Raw genomic sequence first — 19,972 nt, forward strand, 5'->3', positions numbered from 1 at the left:
CTCCTCACATTTCTAGAAGTAATACATATGGCCATTCAGCCACCAGGCAAGCAAGGTTTGTCTAATGTTCCAGGCATTTTATCTCATTTCCAAAAGAATCCTAGTCAGAGCCAGTCATACATTTCAGTGAATCCTCAGTTATTCCTAGTCCAGCAGAATATGTCACATGATATATTTCAAATATTCCATAATTTCCAGTTAAATATTTGTCAAATCTTGCTTAAGTTAGGAATGTGTCACCTTTGCAATATCATCATATAGATACTTTTATAACAGACACTTACATATAAATGCTTCCAAAAGAGGCCATAAGATAAATCTAATGAACCTCCATAACATTAAACCAAGAAGAAGAAGCTGGACATAAAAGACCACATTTACTATGATTCCAGCTACATGAAAAGTACAGAAAAGGCGAATCTATAGAGTCAGACCATTAAAAAAAGCTGAGCGCTGAAGAAGTAATGCTTTTGAACTGTGGTGTTTGGAGAAGATTCTTGAGAGTCCCTTGGACTGCAAGGAGATCCAACCAGTCAATCCTAAAGGAAATGAGTCTTGAATGTTCACTGAAAGGACTGCTGCTGAAGCTGAAGCTCTAATACTTTGGCCACCTGATGCAAAGAGCCGACTCATTGGAAAAGACGCTGATGCTAGGAAAGACTGAGGGCAAGAGGAAAAGGGGTGACAGAGGATGAGATGGATGGCATCATTGACTCAATGGACATGAATTTGAGCAAACTCAGGGAGACAGTGAAGGACAGGGAAGTCTGGCATGCTGCAATGCATGGGCTTGCAAAGAGTCGGATACAACTTAGCCACTGAACAGCAACAACATAGAGACAGAACGTAGATGAGTGATTCTTAGTCTTGGAAATGGAGTGGGCATTAACTGTACATGGTCATGAGTGATCTTATTGGAATGACAGAAATGTGCTAAAACTCGATTGTGGGGATGGTTGCACAACTCCGTAAAATTACTAAAAATCACTGATTTCTTAACAGGTAAATCCTGTGGTGTGGAAATTGAAATTGAAACCTCCTTCCACAAACATTACTGAATGCCTACTATAAACAATTAGGTCCTTATCTTGATTCTCAAGGGGTGCCCAGTTCCCTTCCTTCTCCTCTCTCTCTTCTTCTCCCAAGCCAAAATGCTCCACTATGAAAACTTTCTGCTGGATTAGGATGCAGCACCCCCAATCTCTTTCTGGGGTTTTACTTGGCACAGCTCAAAAAAATTGGCCTTTTGAAACTTTGCCAGATATTGAGGGAGAAATCCCCCACAAAAGCACAATCAAGTTTTTAAATTACAGTATTAGGGCACAGAAGACACCCCCCAACACATACACACACAAAATGCTCTCCCAACTCCATCTGGATTTTAGTGCCTAAATTTTGGCCTCTTGTTCTTTCTAAGGAAACGAGTTTGTCCCACCTTGCCAGAAAACAATGAGGGCTCAGTGGCATTTAAGTCCCATTCTCAAAGAACAAAGCAGCCACTATATTCTAAGTTCTCCTCCCCATAGAAGCCCCGGGGCACCTTTTTTTCCTTCCAATTCCCTCCGGGTCAAGGGTGATTTGTTTTCAGCAAAGTAGTGATAGTGTTGCTGTTATTTTTATTACTATTCTGACATTAGTTTGGCTAATTAATAAACCTAGAGACCTTTTGCAGTATCTAACCAGTTTTGCTAAGTTCTCTATATTTCAGCTATGCCGCATTTGCAAAGATCATGAAAACAACAGTCAGGGTAGGACCCACATCTCCCTGCCTCACAGGTACAGTGATCTCATATGGTTTTTGTTTCATCTCCTGCCAATTCTAAAAGGGTACACAAGGCAGATATACTATTACCGCTTACCCCAAAGTGCAAAGGATGTGCCTAAGAAGCTTGCTAGCTGATGATAGAGCCTGAATTGACACTTGTTGGAGCTGATCTAAGTGAATTTCTCTTTTTTCTAAATACCTTGGTGGAATCGCCCCTTTGCCAAGTAAGAATTGTGGTCAAACTGGAGTAGCTGACTCCAGGCTGGGGGAGGGGTATTTAGCCTTCGGGGATGCGGGCTTTGCCCACATCCGCTGGATCATGGAAAAAGCAAGAGAGTTCCAGAAAAACATCTGTTTCTGCTTTATTGACTATGCCAAAGCCTTTGACTGTCTGGATCACAATAAACTGTGGAAAATTCTTCAAGAGACAGGAATACCAGACCACCTGACCTGCTTCTTGAGAAACCTGTATGCAGGTCAGGAAGCAACAGTTAGTACTGGACATGGAACAACAGACTGGTTCCAAATAGGAAAAGGAGTATGTCAAGACTATATATTGTCACCCTGCTTATTTAACTTCTATACAGAGTACATCACGAGAAACGCTGGGCTGCGGGAAGCACAAGCTGCAATCAAGATTGCGGGGAGAAATATCAATAACCTCAGATATGCAGATGACGCCACCCTTATGGCAGAAAGTGAGGAAGAACTATAGAGCCTCTTCACAAAAGTGAAAGAGAGTGAAAAAGTTGGCTTAAAGCTCAACATTCAGAAAACGAAGATCATGGCATGTGGTCCCATCACTTCATGACAAATAGATGGGGAAACAGTGGACACAGTGGCTGACTTTATTTTTCTGGGCTCCAAAATCACTGCAGATGGTGATTGCAGCCATGAAATTAAAAGACACTTGCCTTGGAAGGAAAGTTATGACCAACCTAGACAACATATTAAAAAGCAGAGACATTACTTTGTCAACAAAGATCCGTCTAGTCAAGGCTATAGTTTTTCCAGTGGTCATGTATGGATTTGAGAGATGGACTATAAAGAATCTGGCTGAGTGCCGAAGAATTGATGCCTTTGAACTGTGGTGTTGGAGAAGACTCTTGAGAGTCCCTGGGACTGCAAGGAGATCCAACCAGTCCATCCTAAAGGAGATCAGTCCTGGGTGTTCATTGGTGAGACTGATATTGAAGCTGAAACTCCAGTACTTTGGCCATGCAAAGAACTGACTCATTTGAAAAGATCCTGATGCTGGGAAAGATTGAGGGCAGGAGGAGAAGGGGGCGACAGAAGATGAGATGGTTGGATGGCATCACTGACTCGATGGACATGGGTTTGGGTGGACTCCGGGAGTTGGTGATGGACAGGGAGGCCTGGCGTGCTGCGGTTCATGGGGTCGCAAAGAGTCGGACACAACTGAGCGACTGAACTGAACTGAACTGAACTGATGGGGGCTTTGCCCCCTCCACGAAGCTCAGTATTTTGTGTTGTAACTCAGTCAAGTTGAGGGTATCTCTGGTGCAGCACGTTTGCAGGGTGCCCTTGGGAATTTTTCCGGGTGATTTCCTATATTTGCCCAGCCACATAGAAAATGACCGAAAGTGAATAGGGAAATAACAAAACGCAAAGCACGGGGCGTACCCGAGCTCACTGTTCTTGGCTCTTCTCCGGACCCGTAGCCACGCCCTATTACGACTGCGTGGGCGACTCGCCTATAAAAGCCAGTCTCGCTGCGTTTCGTCGCCACTGTCTCTTCCTGTCTGAGGTTGCGTCTGTCGTTGTTTGTAGCTGGAGCCGCAGTGGCCGTGAAGATGGCGTCTACCAGCCGGTTAGTACGTCATGTAGAGCCCAGCCAGCTGAAGGGCGGGCGTCGAGTGCCGGGGCTAGCAGGGCGGCCGCTCCCGCTGCTTCATCGAGCAGAACGCCTCGGAAGTGCGGGGAGAGGCAGCCGGAGCCGCTGGCCGCCCGGGACAAAGGCACATCCAGACGCAGGGCTGTCAGGGGTGTCGCAGGGGGTAACGAGCCGCCGGCGTTTCTCCTCCAGCGTCCTTGGTCGTTTTCTCACCCAGGCATTATCGTGTGGAGGGGCTCCGGTGTCCCCAGCCTCTGGCCTCGGGTCTTTTGCGTATGATCCAACTGTCCTTTTTTCTTAAATTTTCCACGCTTGTTTTTTTTAATCTGTTGGTCTGCCAGCCGAGGGTCCTTGAATCCTCTTCTAGAGAGCGGGAAGGGGTTAGTTCTAGGCCTTTATCCATCTGGCAAAAAGTTAGGGACGTCAGCGTTGGTAAACCTGATGGAAACTGATAGCCATCCCCGAGGCCTTTTGAAGTGGAAGCTAAGGCATTTCTGAAGAGTTGATAAGTCTCCTTAAGAGATTTCTTTAGAGATGTCATCTGTATACTTCTGAAGAAAATTTTGCCTGCAGAAAATTAACGTATACTGGGAAGTCACTCGGAGAAGGCAATGGCAACCCACTCCAGTGTTCTTGCCTGGAGAATCCCAGGGACGGGGGAGCCTGGTGGGCTGCCATCTGTGGGGTCGCACAGGGTCGGACACGACTGAAGCGACTTAGCAGCAGCCGCAGCAGGAAAGTCACTAATATATTTAAAAAATGTGATGTACTGATTGATACCTACTGCAAATGCATACAGTGCCATTAGAGACAGCCTTTAATCCTGTGACATGAAAAATGCTTGCAGACCCTAATTATGTCTCTCATGACTAGTATGAGGTAGATATTAGGATTTTTGCCTAAGTGTAAACTGAGTCATGCCCATGTTGACTTTTCCAAGGTTAGTATTAGAACAGAGTATAGAATCTCAGATATGTTTCCTGGTATCACACTTGGTAACTCATAATGTATTAAACGTATCAGATTAAGTTCTGTAGCTTCTGGAAGCCAAGGTAACTCTGGCATAATTTTTCTGAACTTGTTCTCATCTTTGGAATTGAGTTCCTGATGAAAACCATCATCACAAAATAATAAGCTTTGAGTAGTCCAGGCCCTTTCTGGTGAGTACCAAGCCTTACTACTTTATGTTACTGTATTTTTAAAAGATGGGGCAGGAGGCAGCCTTAACTAAACTACTTGGAAACAACTCTTAAGGCCAGTGACACTTGTTTACTGATTGTAATTCTGTGATTAAATGCTCATTCTATTTGGGTGTGGCTCTGTCAGGTTAGGCTTCCTTGTAGGTAAATGGAGAACTAGCTTCCCAAAGACACCTATATATAACATTCTCCTATGGCAGATCTACTATGAATATGGTTATATTGGGGCTTTATTATAACATACTGTAGTAGTTAAATATAGTAAATTCACTTGATTGATTCTTTACCGAAAAAAAATACATTTCCTTTGTGTGCTTTATTCTCTTTTAAAAGAAAAAATCTCAGATATTTCTTTGAAATAAATTCTTCCTAGGCTTATTGCAGTTGTCCATCTCTGAGTTTTTTCTACCCGTGAGAACAAAGGTGGATGTTAGTATTTCTGTGATAGCTTTTTTCCCCTGAGAAAGAGGGACAGTTACTGGACTATGAAACTGCTTGGTGTTTTCACAGAGAAGAACACAAATGTTATGAGTTCAGATCTAAACTCTACCACTCATTAGTTCTGTGACTTCAGGAAAATCATTCTCTGAGCATAATCTTTAAAATAGAGGTAATGCTTAATTTGAAGGGTTGCTAATGAAGATTAATAATATATGTACAGTACTAGACACACAGTCAGAGAAGGCAATGGCACCCCACTCCAGTACTCTTGCCTGGAAAATCCCATGGACGGAGGAGCCTGGTGGGCTGCAGTCCATGGGGTTGCTTAGAGCTGGACACGACTGAGCGACTTCACTTTCACTTTTCAGTTTCATGCATTGGAGAAGGAACTGGCAACCCACTCCAGTGTTCTTGCCTGGAGAATCCCAGGGACGGGGGAGCCTGGTAGGCTGCAGTCCATGGGCTCGCTAGGAGTCGGACACGACTGAGCAACTTCACTTTCAGTTTTCACTTTCATGCATTGGAGAAGGAAATAGAAACCCACTTCAGTGTTCTTGCCTGGAGAATCCCGGGAACGGGGAGCCTGCTGGGCTGCCGTCTGTGGGGTCGCACAGAGTCGGACACGACTGAAGTGACTTAGCAGCAGCAGCAGCTGCAGACACATAGTAGGCACCCAGTAAAGGATAGCTATAAAATGAAGTTTGGAATTTCGTGGCTTCTTAGGCAGCCTAAGTTGTTTTAATGTCAGTGGTGGTGGTTTACTCCATTCCTTCCCTCTCGTTTCTTTCCCTTACTTCCCCCACTGCCCTACTCTTGTGCTTCCTCTTTTGTATTACCCTTGTGGGTTATTTAATTAAAAGTTAACTGAGCACAGTTTTACTTTGAATAGGTAACACATGCAAATCATAAAAAGCAAGAAGAAAAGCAGTTTCTTTTTTCCCTCACTCCTAACCATCTAATTCTCCAGAGCAGTCATCGTAACCAGTTTCTTGGTGTTTTCCTAGTGATTCTGTGGTTTCACAAACATATGCATATAATCCTAACCTCTCTTCCTTCCAAAAAGTAGTCTAATATAAAAAATGAATGCTCTCTCGCTTTTTACCTTTTTTTGTGAAGTTATTTAGCACACAGATTTTAAGTGTGCAGTTCACTTACAAAGTGAGCACATACACGTAGCTGTCACCCAAGTCTCGATCAAATACCACCAGCAGCAGCAGCACTCTGGAAACCTCCTTTATGCCCTCAGTCAGTACTCTTTCTCAAAGAAAACCACATCCTTATTCTTAACACTATAGATTTGTTTTGCCTAACTTAAACTTTATATATAAATGCGTATGTATTCCTCTGTGTCTGGTGTCTTTTGGTCAGCATTTGGAGATTTACTCATGTTATTGCATATAACTGTAGTTCTTTTTTCAGTTTTCTCTGAAATCCCTATGTTACTCTTTCATTCAGCATATCTTTGAGTTGTTCCCATATCATTTTTATATACATATACATGCACACAATATTCTACTTTTTAATAGTACAAAATATATCAGTCCTTTGAATGCTGTGTGCCACATGGCTGCCCATTGTACACATTTGTAATTACTGTTACTTTTCTAACACTGTCCTTTATTTTGACACAGTTTTAAAAAAATAATTTATACTAATTTCTTAATGTTTTATTTATTATAATTTATGAAAATATTTTCCTAGTAGAAGTTTATGGAATAAGCATGTTGTTGTTCAGTAACTCTTTGGAACCCCATGGACTGCAGCACACCAGGCCTCCCTGTGCTTCACTATATCCCAGAGTTTGCTCAGACTCACGTCTATTGAGTCAGTGATGCCATCCAAGCATCTCACCCTCTGTCACCCCCTTCTCCTCCTGCCTTCAGTCTTTCCCAGCATCAGGGTCTTTTCCAGTGAGTTATGTCTTTACATCAGGTGGCGAAAGTATTGGAGCTTTAGCTTAGCTTTAGGTGCAGCATCATTCAGGATTGATTTCCTTTAGGTTTGACTGGTTTGATTTGCAGCCCAAGGGACTCTTAAGAGTCTAATAAGCATGAATATAAACTAAACCTCCATTCCCTGTTTTCCCAGTGAGAAGATTCAAGGTGTGTTCTGGTTAACCTGAACGTGTACATTTGGGAATATGGATTATTTTATCAGTTTTTCAGTGGATATTACCTCTGTTGAAAGTTACCATTCTGAACTGTGTTTGCTAGTTTGAGAAACTTTATCCAAAACCACAGATACCTGTTTACATACTTCAAGAATAGTTGATGTTATCTTTTATATATATGTTTGTGAAGCTTGTTCTGTATTACTTCAAGTCAACTTTTAAAAAGAGCTTATTTTCAATGATAGCAGACATTTGTGATTGTAAGACACCACAGCCATAGAAATAATTATTAAATCTATGTTAAATATCTTGGATAGTTTTTAGAACCGATTCTGTCAGGTCACTTACGGCTGATGTGTCTTTCCCATACTGCCTTACTTTCAAAATAAAATAAGCAAATTATTAATATCACAAATAGATTTAAAAGTAGCTTTTGAAGTCATTTCTTGAGTGCTAACAAACTCAGTTCTGGACTAAATGAAATCATCCTAAGTTCAGCAGAGCCACATCTACCACCTTGGTTTGTATCCTTTTTAGGTTCAGTGTACATTCAAGTTTATTACTAAGGTATCCAGTGAGTAGAAAAACACAGACTTGAAATTTATTCTCTCACCAGAGAAGTAAGTGTCAAAGGTCGCAGACCAGATGGTTATATGTATATGTTCCGTGTTATGATGGTAGGTAGTCATTTCCATACCAATCAAGATTTATAAACATTTTAGTAGTCTGCATGTTAAAAAAAAGCTTGTTTTCTGTTTACATTTTTAAAACCTTCCATTCTGCAAACCAGGAACTATTCTTACAAAAGGCAGTTCCAGTATTATCTGTTAATTACTAAGTAGGATTTAAAGTAACTAAGATGTTTACTTTGAAATCTGAGCTTAAATGTCTTATAAGTGTAAATGTACTGTAAATTTATTGGGAAAGTGTTCAGAATCCACCTCTTCCCCCCTCCGAAAGATTAGTAGTGTGTTGCATATTGGTTAGAAGGATATTTAAAAAAAATTTTTTTTTTTTCCCACGTAGTTTGGATGCTCTTCCAAGAGTCACATGTCCAAACCATCCAGATGCGATCCTAGTGGAGGACTACAGAGCTGGTGATATGATCTGTCCTGAATGTGGCCTGGTTGTAGGTAAGCAGTTACTATGATTTTAATTGAAAACACTCTTTTGGGTACTTTGCTTTTGTATATTTTCCAAACTCTCTTTTAATGAATACATTTTTACTTTTTCCTCTTACAGGTAATACATATTTTTTTGTAAAGCAAATAGATTTAGAAGAAAGGAAATAAGTGAGAGTGAAATCAGAGACCATATTTTACTGTCTATAGAAACACATATACTTCATAATGTGGGGTAGGATGGACATCTAAAATGGAGGTAATTAATCCAGAAGGAAAGGCCTTTAGTCCTTTGTTTCCTGAGTTTTTTGGCTTAAATATTTGATGCACACTTGTGCATATGGAAATAATGAATAAATGTAATCTACCTTTTGTGATTTTCTTATATTTAAACATGATTTGTTTCAGAGGAATGAAATTAGATAAGCATGAATGATTTTGCAGTAATAAAGGTATGTCTTTATAGAGGTATTGAGTCTCATGCAAGGCCTTTTAGTCATCAAAAAAAGATTGGTTTAAATTCCATTTGCTCATACAGACTGATTTATTTATGAATTTCTAGTGTAAAATTGTTATTGCCCAAAATACTGCTTCTTAAAATTTCACTTTATTCCTACTTGCTCACTAATCTAGATCTGTAGTATAACTTTAGGATAGAGATAGTCTGTTCAGAAATTTTTCTTATGGTGGGGTTGTCTCCAGCACCTGAGAAAAGGTATAATACTTCAAGGTTTGAAATACTCAAGAATGAAACTGCTAGCAGGCTTGTGGGCAGTGTAACAGAAACATGGATAGTGTTACACTGTGGAAGTGTCTTTTTTGGAGCACGTGCAATATTCATCCGAGTAGGCTGCTTGCCTCAGACCTCCAGTGGGAGTTTTAAATCATACAGAGTTGTTAGTAGCAATTGAAACCCATTTGCAATTACATTCTACTCAGTAAGTATATTAACAGTTAATAAGCTTATATGCTAGGCACTGTTTTAAATGACTTACATATTCACTCAGTTTTTCCTTAGTGACACCTATGAGGTATATCTTCATTTTAGAGATGGCAGAAACTGAGGATTAAGTAGTCCAGCAGTCTAGTTCCACTGCCATAGTTCCATTATGACCTGTCACCTATTTTTATATGCCCTGTGTGCTGAGAATGACTTTTCCATTTTTTTAATAGTTAAAAAATCAAAATAATATTTGGGGACATGTGAAAATATTATCAAAGTCAAACTTAAAAATAAAATGTTATTGGAATATAGTCACACTCATTTGTTTATGTATTGTCTGTGGCTGCTTTCATGTTGGATAGCAGAATTTAGTGGTTGTAAAAGAAAATGTCAATGTATGGCAAAAACCACTACAATATTGTAAAGTAATTAGCCTCCAGTTAAAATGAAAAAAAAAAAGAAACCTTACATGTTGTTCTCATCACATCATACTGCCGCTCAGTGCACTACAAATCCCAGTTATAAATCCGCAGCATTTTGAGTGCCAGGCATACCTCCATACTGCAACTCTTATTTATTTATTTTGTTACCATTGCATACCCATCAAGTCAAAATGAGAAAAAAAAAGAACTCTGAATGTCATGTTTTTAAGGCATAGTCGGAGAAGGCAATGACAACCCACTCCAGTACTCTTGCTTGGAGAATCCCATGGACGGAGGAGCCTGGTAGGCTGCAGTCCGTGGGCTTGCTAGGAGTCGGACACGACTGAGCGACTTCACTTTCACTTTTCACTTTCATGCATTGGAGAAGGAGATGGCAACCCACTCCAGTGTTCTTGCCTGGAGAATCCCAGGGACGGGGGACCTGGTGTGCTGCCGTCTATGGGGTCGCACAGAGTCAGACATGACTGAAGCGACTTAGCAGCAGAGCATAAGTTTTGTAACTGGATGAAATGGCGAATCATTGTCCTTATCATGTGGTCCATACTATAGATACACCAGAAGAAGACAATTGACATTATCAGGCTAAGCACTCATCACAGTACTGCTAATTCAGGAAAACAGTGATCATAAAATTTAGAAAATGTCAAGTAGAAAATCTCATCACAGCTGAATTTCTTCACAAAAGTAAAAGAATAAAAATAAGGCTGCAGTTAAGTTTCTGAGTGGCTCATTTGTGGGCCAAACAGGGAAGATCATTTACCAATGATGAGTTATTTGTGTGTGTTTGTAATAGCTAAAGAAATGTGTCCAGAGACTATAAACTTAGTAAAGACTGCTAGCCTCTCAGAAGAAACAGTTGCTTGAAGAGTTGAGGACGTTGGCAGTGACATCAGTAGTAAATTAAAAACAAGATAATTTATTTCAAGTGTTTTTCCTAGACTCTTGATGACTAGACAGGTGTTGTTGATATTGCTGATTTGTTTATTCACAGAGTCAGTGCAGAGTTTCATAGATTGAATCAGCTGCATGGAACAACTACAGGAGAAACTACTTCTAAATTAAATTGCCAAAATACTGATTCAGTACAACCTGAAGTGGAATCTGCTAGGATGTGTTAAAAATAAGGTGTAGTGCAGAAGACTTAGTTGGACAAACTTATAAAGATTGTGAAAATGGAAGATTTTTCAAGTGTATAGTTATCCATTGTATTATTCATCTGCTATGCTGTGGAAAAGGTTTGAATTCATCACATGTTATTGATCCATATATATAATGTCAGTAGTGAATTTCATTCAGTCTCATGGACTTAACTGTCATCAGTTCTATAAATTTTTGTCAGAAATAGAAGCTGAGTATCTTGACTTGCCCAACCACACAGTCATTTGGTAACTTAATAATGGCAAAGTTTTCTTGTGACCTTTTTTAAAGCTCTGGGGCAAGGTTGAAGTTTTTCTGAGCCAGTATTGCCCTCAGCCACTACTGTTGAACACAAATGGCTTCAGAAATTAGGTTTTCCTGCAGAGTTGCTAGTGTTTATTAATAAATTCAATCTAGAACTGCAAAGGCAAAGTGGTGATTGATTACACTGTAGTAAAGCCAGTTTGACAACTAGCATTATTTAAAACATAAGTAATGTCAAATTGCTTTAATACATCTTATGTACTTTCATGGTTGTCAGAAGTTAAAACAAAAACTAAGATTTTAATTCCCACCCAAATCTGCAGTGGATATATTTTCCAAACTCAAACTTTAGTCAGTGTTTTTCAGACCAGGATACAAGTGCAAAGGAGATTTTCATATTTTAAAGCTGCTTAACTGCAATTAAGGAGATTCTACCTAACCTTTAATTAGAAGTGATTTTTTAATCTACAATATAGTGACATGATAAAAGGCGAATATCAGAAGAATGTAATAAGATTCTATAAATGCCTTCCAAACAGTGAATATGCTCTATTAGAAATGCTTGTGGATTAATGTCAGTATTTGATTGTACTTGTCTGCATGAGGGAAGACATTTTTAAAAGTAAGATATATAAAATGTTATTAATATAACACTGACAGATGACCATTTGTAATTGATTAAAAAAAATTTTTTTTGATGGTTAAGGAACACTAACTTTGAACTCTGATTAAGTGATATGTTATCCCTTCAAAAGAGAATTGTTATTCCTAGTAGTAGAAATTGTATTATAACAAATTATATTCGGTCATTATTATATTCTTAATCAATTAAAAACTAGTGGATTTTTCTCTTTTTGTTTAATTACATATATATATATATATATATATATAATAATAATAACCTCAGTTTGGCCTCTGGACCCACAAAGCCTTTATAAAATGTTTTCTATGGCCCTTTACAGAAAATGTTTGCTGACCCCCAAGTTAAATGAGAGCATTCTAATTCTTACCAAGTAGTAAAATTGAACTGATTATATGTAAGAGTGAGACAGAGACAGAAGATGAATTAGAATTTCAGTTTCTTGGTTCTCTTAACTTCTGTTGCCATTTAAAAAGAAATAGTGGAAAAATACTGTATTATATTTCCAGTCTTTCCATCAGCTTCACTTCTGCTGTAACTAGCAAGATAGTTGGATAAAATTAAGTAACTGGAGAAGGAAGATATAATTCTCAAGTCTTATATTCTTTTTAGTGCTTGGAATCCTAAATTTTACTTTTTTTTTTTTTTTCTATCTCTAACCAAAGACAGTTAATTTCCTTTTAATTTTGCTTTATTATTATTATTGAACAGCATCAAAAATGGTATTTTTCATTCTAACGATGTAAGCTAATTTTTTTTTTTCCAGTTTATTTGGCTGCATCTGGTCTTAGTTGCATCACACAGGATCTTTCATTGTGGTGCACAGACTCTGTAGTTGTGGCTTTCCTGGTGGCTCAGATGTAAAGAGTCTGCCTGCAGTGCAGGAGACCCAAATTCGATCCCTGGGTTGGGAAGATCCTCTGAAGAAGGAAATGGCACCCCACTCCAGTACTCTTGCCTGGAAAATCCCATGGGCGGAGGAGCCTGGCAGGCTACAGTCAGTGGGGTTGCAAAGAGTCGGACACAACTGAGTGACTTCACTTCTTCACTTCACTAGTTGTGGCATGTGGACTTAGTTGCCCCATGACATGTAGGATCTCTATTCCCCGACCAGAGATCAAAACCATGTCCCCTGCACTGCAAGGTGGAATCTCAACCACTGGACCACCAGGGGAGTCCCTAGGCTAGATTTTAAGGCCTGAAAAATTTGAAGTATAATCTGATTAAACTTTTCTATATATAGAAATATCTGTTTGTGATGCTGGGTTTTCTGACATAAAATATAACAAACTTTTGTCTTAACATACACAGTAGCCTCATTCACAGGTATTGTGGTTAAATGTATAATATGATGCCCTGCAAGTGAAGAATATATTTCATGACCAGACAAGAGGAGGCAAGCAAGAAAGAGTCTGCAAACAGAAAGTTCCATTTTGCTGATGTTACCATCAGCCAAATTATGTTGAAAATAGTTTAATTGATCATGACTTTCCATGAGTCTAAATTTTAAAAATACATATACATATGTACATATATACAGAAACATATATCATTGTCATATATTAATAATAAATCAGATTTCCATCATCATTTTGATTTAAAGGCATATGCTCTTCTTTTGTCAGCTCAGTTCAACTTTTATCTCTAATACTCTGGAGATAGAGAAGAAATTAAGCTGGGCAAATATTCTGTAGTCCACTGAGGGCATAAAATTTGTAACTTTTTAAACATTTGAGAGATTGATGTTCATAGTGATTTATATTTAGATAGCATCATCATATGTCTTCTAATAAATAATTTTGGTGTACATAGTTTGATTATACTTGCCATGAAATTTTACACTGCCTCAAAGTTTTTAGTATTTAGGCTATAACATTTCTTGAGCAAGCACTTTGAATAGCTTTTTGTTTAAATAGTCACCAGACAACTTTAGAAACAAGCCCTTTTAGAATTGTTTCTGGACAACTTTGTACTTAATATTTAATATTAATGTGTTCTTGAAACTTAGGGCATCCCATTGTCACTAACTCCCTTTAATTTTAAACTCAAGACCAGATACTGCTTAACTGTCATTTTTGGAGCCATATTGTACCCCTCTCTACTGAGTCATCAAGTAAGAGTGCCCATTACTATTATTTTTTTTAAGTGAAATAATTCATAATACAAAAAATATGTTTTGTGTGATATAAAATATCTTTTTATAGTCTCTAATAACACTTCTCACTGTCCTTCAAGCCATCATTTGTAGGCTACTTGAGGCCCATCACTCAGTCTTAAAACCAGTGCCACATATTTTAGGACTTTATTAAAGCAACATCATACTTTCTGGAACCAGTTTCTGTTTCAGTTACATGATGGACCACTTTAAAATTTAATGGCTTGTAACAGCCATTTAATTTTGCTCAAAATTTTATATGTCATTAATTTGTGAAGGAGTCACTTAGGCCACTGTTTCAGCCCTAACTGGACCTGGAGGGTCCACTTCCATAATGGTTTCTCACCTGCATTTTGGTACCTTTCTGCTCCTTGACCCTCCCTGTGTTGAAGTGTCATCCTCTAAAGCCTTTCCGTAGTTGTATTAGAATAGCTCATACATGATGGTTGGTTTCTAAGAAAGATATCCCAAGAGCAAGTGTTCTGAGGGAGAATGGAAGCTGGACTCAAGTAGTTAAGGGCTGTGCCTTGAAACAAGGTCACTTTTGTATTCTGTTAGTCACAGCAGTCCTAGGACCCACCTAGACTGGAAGGGGAGAAGAAATAGCCCCACCTCAGTGTGAGGGTAGTAACTGAAAGTCGCTCAGTCATGTCTGACTCTTTGTGACCCTGTGGACTATACAGGCCATGGAATTCTCCCGGTCAGAATACTGGAGTGGGTAGCCAGCCATTCCCTTTTCTGTGGGATCTTCCCAACCCAGGGATCGAACCTAGGTTTCCCGCATTGTAGGCAGATTCTTCACCAGCTGAGCCACCATGGAAGCCCCAGTGTGAGGGTAACAATGTCATATTGCAGAAGAATATGTGGATGGGAGATATTATTGCTGCTATCTTTGGAAAATACAATTTGATGTCTTGTTTAATTTTTCCCCAGTATTTAAATGGTTGTGTAGTATTTAGTCTCTCCTATAATTTAGATTGTTTCCAATTTCTTTTTAGCTCTTTGTAAAACTACTTAACATATGTAACAGTTGACATTTGAATTATAAGATTGTTATTTTAGACATTTGAAGTATTTGTCATCGGCTGTTTTGTCAGTGACCCTTAAGACATTGGTAGTGATCTCTCAAATAGGGCCAATTTTTAAAGCAAAGCTTTGTCATTTCTACCATGAAACTGTTGGCCCCACCAGCACTGATTGTGGGTCCCCCCCAACAGTCCTGTGTGATTATGTCACCATAAAAGTCGAGCACTAGGTGGCAGTATAATCATATTTAGATTATCAATTTGTTCATAAATGTGACCTTGTACATTGTTTATACGTGACTTATAGGCTGTAAAGTATTAAGTTAGTAAATTATCAAGGCTTTTATAAATTAGGATTTCACAGTGAAGTGTTGTATAGAAATAGTGTTATCAACTTAAAGCCACTTTTTGAATACCATTTAAAACAGAATTCCTTCGTTTTTCTTAAAAGTAATGTAAGGAAAATACAGGAGAATAGTTTAAGTTCAGTTCAGTCGCTCAGTTGTGTCCGACTCTTTGCAACCCCATGAACTGCATCACGCTAGGCCTCCCTGTCCATCACCAACTCCCAGAGTCCACCCAAACCCATGTCCATTAAGTCGGTGATGTTATCCAACCATCTCATCCTCTGTCGTCCCCTTCTCCTGCCCTCAATCTTTCCCAGCATCAAGGTCTGTTCAAATGAGTCAGCTTTTCGCATCAGGTGGCCAAAGTATTGGAGTGTTAGCTTCAACATCAGTCCTTCCATTGAACACCCCAGACTGATTTCCTTTAGGATAGACTGGCTGGATCTCCTTGCAGTCCAAGGAACTCTCAAGAGTCTTCTCCTGCACCACAGTTCAAAAGCATCACTTCTTCGGCACTCAGCTTTCTTTATAGTCCAACTCTCACATCCGTACATGACTACTAGAAAAACCATAGCCTCAACTAGATGAACCTTTGATGACAAAGTAACGTCTCTGCTTTTTAATATGCTGTCTAGGTTGGTCATAACTTTCCTTCCAAGGAGTAAGCATCTTAATTTCATGGCTGCAGTCGTCATCTGCAGTGATTTTGGAGCCCAGAAAAATAAAGTCAGCCACTGTGTCCACTGTTTCCCCATCTGTTTCCCATGAAGTGATGGGACCAGATGCCATGATCTTAGTTTTCTGAATGTTGAGCTTTAAGCCAACTTTTTCACTCTCCTTTTTTACTTTCATCAAGAGGCTCTTTAGTTCTTCCTCACTTTCTGCCATAAGGGTGGTGTCATCTGCATATCTGAGGTTATTGATATTTCTCCGGCAATCTTGATTCCAGCTTGTGCTTCTTCCAGCCCAGCGTTTCTCATGATGTACTCTGTATAGAAGTTAAATAAGCAGGGTGACAATATACAGCCTTGATGTACTCTTTTTCCTATTTGGAACCATTCTGTTGTTCCATGTCCAATTCTAACTGTTGCGTCCTGACCTGCATAGAGGTTTCTCAAGAGGTAGGTCAGATGGTCTGGTATGCCCATCTCTTTCAGAATTTTCCACAGTTTATTGTGATCCACACAGTCAAAGGCTTTGGCATAGTCAATAAAGAAGAAATAGATGTTTTTCTGAAACTCTCTTGCTTTTTCGATGATCCATCGTATGTTGGCAATTTGATCTCTGGTTCCTCTGCCTTTTCTAAAACCAGCTTGAACATCTGGAAGTTCACGGTTCACGTATTGCTGAAGCCTGGCTTGGAGAATTTTAAGCATCACTTTACTAGCATGTGAGATGAGTGCAATTGTGCGGTAGTTTGAGCATTGCCTTTCTTTGGGATTGGAATGAAAACTGACCTTTTCCAGTCCTGTGGCCACTGCTGAGTTTTCCAAATTTGCTGGCATATTGAGTGCAGCACTTTCACAGCATCATCTTTCAGGATTTGAAATAGCTCAACTGGAATTCCATCACCTCCACTAGCTTTGTTCGTAGTGATGCTTCCTAAGACCCCCTTGACTTCACATTCCAGGATGTCTGGCTCTAGGTGAGTGATCACAACATCATGATTATCTGGGTCATTGAGATCTTTTTTGTACAGTTCCTCTGTGTATTCTAGCCACCTCTTAATATCTTCTGCTTCTGTTACGTCCATACGATTTCTGTCCTTTATTGAGCTCATCTTTGCATGAAATGTTCCCTTGGTATCTCTGATTTTCTTGAAGAGATCTCTAGTCTTTCCTATTCTATTGTGTTCCTCTGTTTCTTTGCATTGATCGCTGAGGAAGGCTTTCTTATCTCTCCTTGCTATTCTTTGGAACTCTGCATTCAAATTGGTATATCTTTCCTTTTCCCCTTTGCTTTTCGCTTCTCTTCTTTTCACAGCTATTTGTAAGGCCTCCTCAGACAGCCATTTTGCTGTTTTGCATTTCTTTTTCTTGGGAGAATAGATGAATTTGAAAGAGAAAAATGAATCACTTTGACCTTCCCCTCTTAAGTTATTCTGGATATTATTAATACCAGTGAATCTGAGACATGAATGTGAATATGCATTAAGCAGTTTAAAAAGACTGCAGGCTCCACTTTCAGAAACTCTAAACAGATCTATTCTGTAAATTTTAGAAATTGCCACATTCTTTGAGATCTCTGTACCTCTTTAGGCTTTTCATCTTTGCCCTCATGTTTCCCATGTCTCTAGACCTAGACTTCAAATTATTCCTGTAAACCAGATATCTGTGTGTGTCCATAGCTCCTGGAAAAACTAGTAGTCCTTGGCCCTGGAGTCTAGACTTGGCTCTACTACTTAATGAGTTATGTGGCTTAGGTCAAGTTGTATAATTTTTCCAAGCTTAGCTTTCTTTATATGTAAAATAAGTATGGCCCTCCTTCAAGGGCATGTACCATAAATCTCATGTTTACTAGGAACTGTTAAGAATCAAATGAGGTAATGTGTAAAATAAACAGTAGAATTTTAGTATGAGATTTCAGTGATACATATTTTGGGAATGTAAGTACTCCTTTTTTCTTAACCTTGTAGGAAAAAGGATGATTCTAAGTCTGAGATGCCGTTCTCCCTAGCAGGTCATTTGCAAAATGTGTTTGAGAGATTGTTATTGGTCTAGCATATTTAATGCTGCAATTATAGTATTTTAAACATTATCAGATTATCATCTTTAAATTTGAATTAGCAATGTTTCCTAAAGGAAAACATTTAGTTTAAGATGGCCAAGTTATATTTTTAAAGTAAGGAGTATTTGTATTCATTTTCAGATTCTTGCTTTGTCATGGCTTGTAAGCCCTCAGACACAGTGTTTTTACCTAATTCAGAATTTTTAATATGGACACTACTTAAGCATTAGAGAATAACTAATTTTGTTTGGGTAACACAGGTGTTCTTTGAGGTAGGTTTTTGTTTCACAGAAAGGGAAACTGATGCTTGGAGTGTTTGGGTAATTAATTCAAGATTCTCTGTTTAGTAAGTGACACAGTCACTTAAATCTAGATCTGTTGGACTTGAAAGGCCTTTGGTCATTGTACTTCTGTTAAGCACTGCTGGTCAGGGAGAGTGTTGGAAAGATGAGATGCAATAAGCAAGCTCTGGACTAGCTCTTTGGCTAGTGTGTGGAAGGAAGGGGTGAATTAAAACAACAAAGTGGTAAAAGTTCTATTACAGATCTTCCGAGTTTGAGTTTGAGGAGAGCACTAGGAAGGAAGTGGTGACTTCCTGAGGAAATTACTGTTGAATTTACATTGAAAACATGATCGATCATTAAGAATGTTAGGGTTTATGGAGGGAAAGTCATTCCAGGTAGAGGGGTAAAGAAACATACGCCATAGGATAGAGGCCTGAAAGGATTAGTGTGTGAATGACTAAATGTTATTGTGGCTAAGTTAAGATGCATCTTATACCAGAGCCATAGCTCCTTAGCTTAGATGCTGCTGCTGCAAATCTGCCAATTTCAGGAGAAGCAAGGTCTGTTCACATATTCAAGGATGGAACTATTTTCCAAATGGTAATTATCACTGTTGACTTGTACAGGTTCTCCCCATCTCCAAGGGTCTAAACATGGATAAAATAGGCTTTTATGGGCTGGTCTGGGAAATTAACCATGATTTGGTTTGTTTCTAAAGGATAATTCATTATGAGTTGGTACCTGGTTTGCATTGTGGAAACATAAATTGATTTAGAGACTGACTATATTATTAATAGTATTTTTTATGAAGTATCTCTTGACCAAAGTTCCCTTCAAAGATATCATCAATGTACGATTTCTGATAAGAATATATAGTAACCCTAGACTAAAAATTTGGATTCTTTGAAATGTGAGAAAGGTTAGATGACTGAGGAAGGTGTGGAAGCTAATGATGCATTTCATTTTCAGCATTAGATTTAAAAAAATACAATGTGATGGCTTAAACAGTTTTCCAGGGCACCTAATTTAAAAATTCAATGCTTTGGACTTATCCATTTTAAATAATAATAAATGTTGTTTGTTGTTTAGTCCTAAATAGTTTCGTATCTGACTCTTCGACCCTGTTGATCTCCGCTTATAATTTTGCCTCAGGTCTCTCAAATATTAGGAAAGGTTCTGGATGTCATATGTAAAGCATTTAGTGCCTGAAACTTAGTAAAAGCCCAGTGTGTGCTAAGTCGCTTCAGTCATGTCAGACTCTAGAGACCCACCAGGCTCCTCTGACCATGAGATTTCCCAGGCAAGAATACTGGAGTGTGTTGCCATTTCCTCTTGCAGGGGATCTTCCCAACCCAGGGATTGAATCCATGTCTCCTGCTTGGCAGGTGGATTCCTCACCACTGCACCATCTGGGAAGTCCTGAATAATAATATGTTTTGATTATTGAAGCTTTAGACTTACCAGCACTTTTTAAAACTTTTGTTGTTTTAAATTAAATGGTTTTAGATAAATCTAA

The 19,972-nt window shown here is 38.9% G+C and overlaps 1 protein-coding gene across 2 annotated transcripts in view; it reads left to right on the forward strand.

The window, feature by feature from the left end:
* Window positions 1-3,475: 3,475 nt before the first annotated feature.
* Window positions 3,476-19,972, forward strand: part of GTF2B (general transcription factor IIB) — a 30,895-nt gene continuing 14,398 nt past the window's right edge. The window contains exons 1-2 of one of the 2 annotated variants that reach the window (XM_005888418.2): window positions 3,476-3,596; window positions 8,397-8,503. In XM_005888418.2, coding sequence (XP_005888480.2) covers window positions 3,580-3,596; window positions 8,397-8,503 — 124 coding nt within the window. In that variant the 5' untranslated portion in view covers window positions 3,476-3,579. Of the gene's footprint in view, window positions 3,597-3,676; window positions 4,781-8,396; window positions 8,504-19,972 lie in introns of those variants that run through there. The other variant, XM_070367736.1, reaches the window with a different exon arrangement.

Source organism: Bos mutus, chromosome 3 (genome assembly GCF_027580195.1).
Source record: "Bos mutus isolate GX-2022 chromosome 3, NWIPB_WYAK_1.1, whole genome shotgun sequence".
Lineage (NCBI taxonomy): Eukaryota > Metazoa > Chordata > Mammalia > Artiodactyla > Bovidae > Bos > Bos mutus.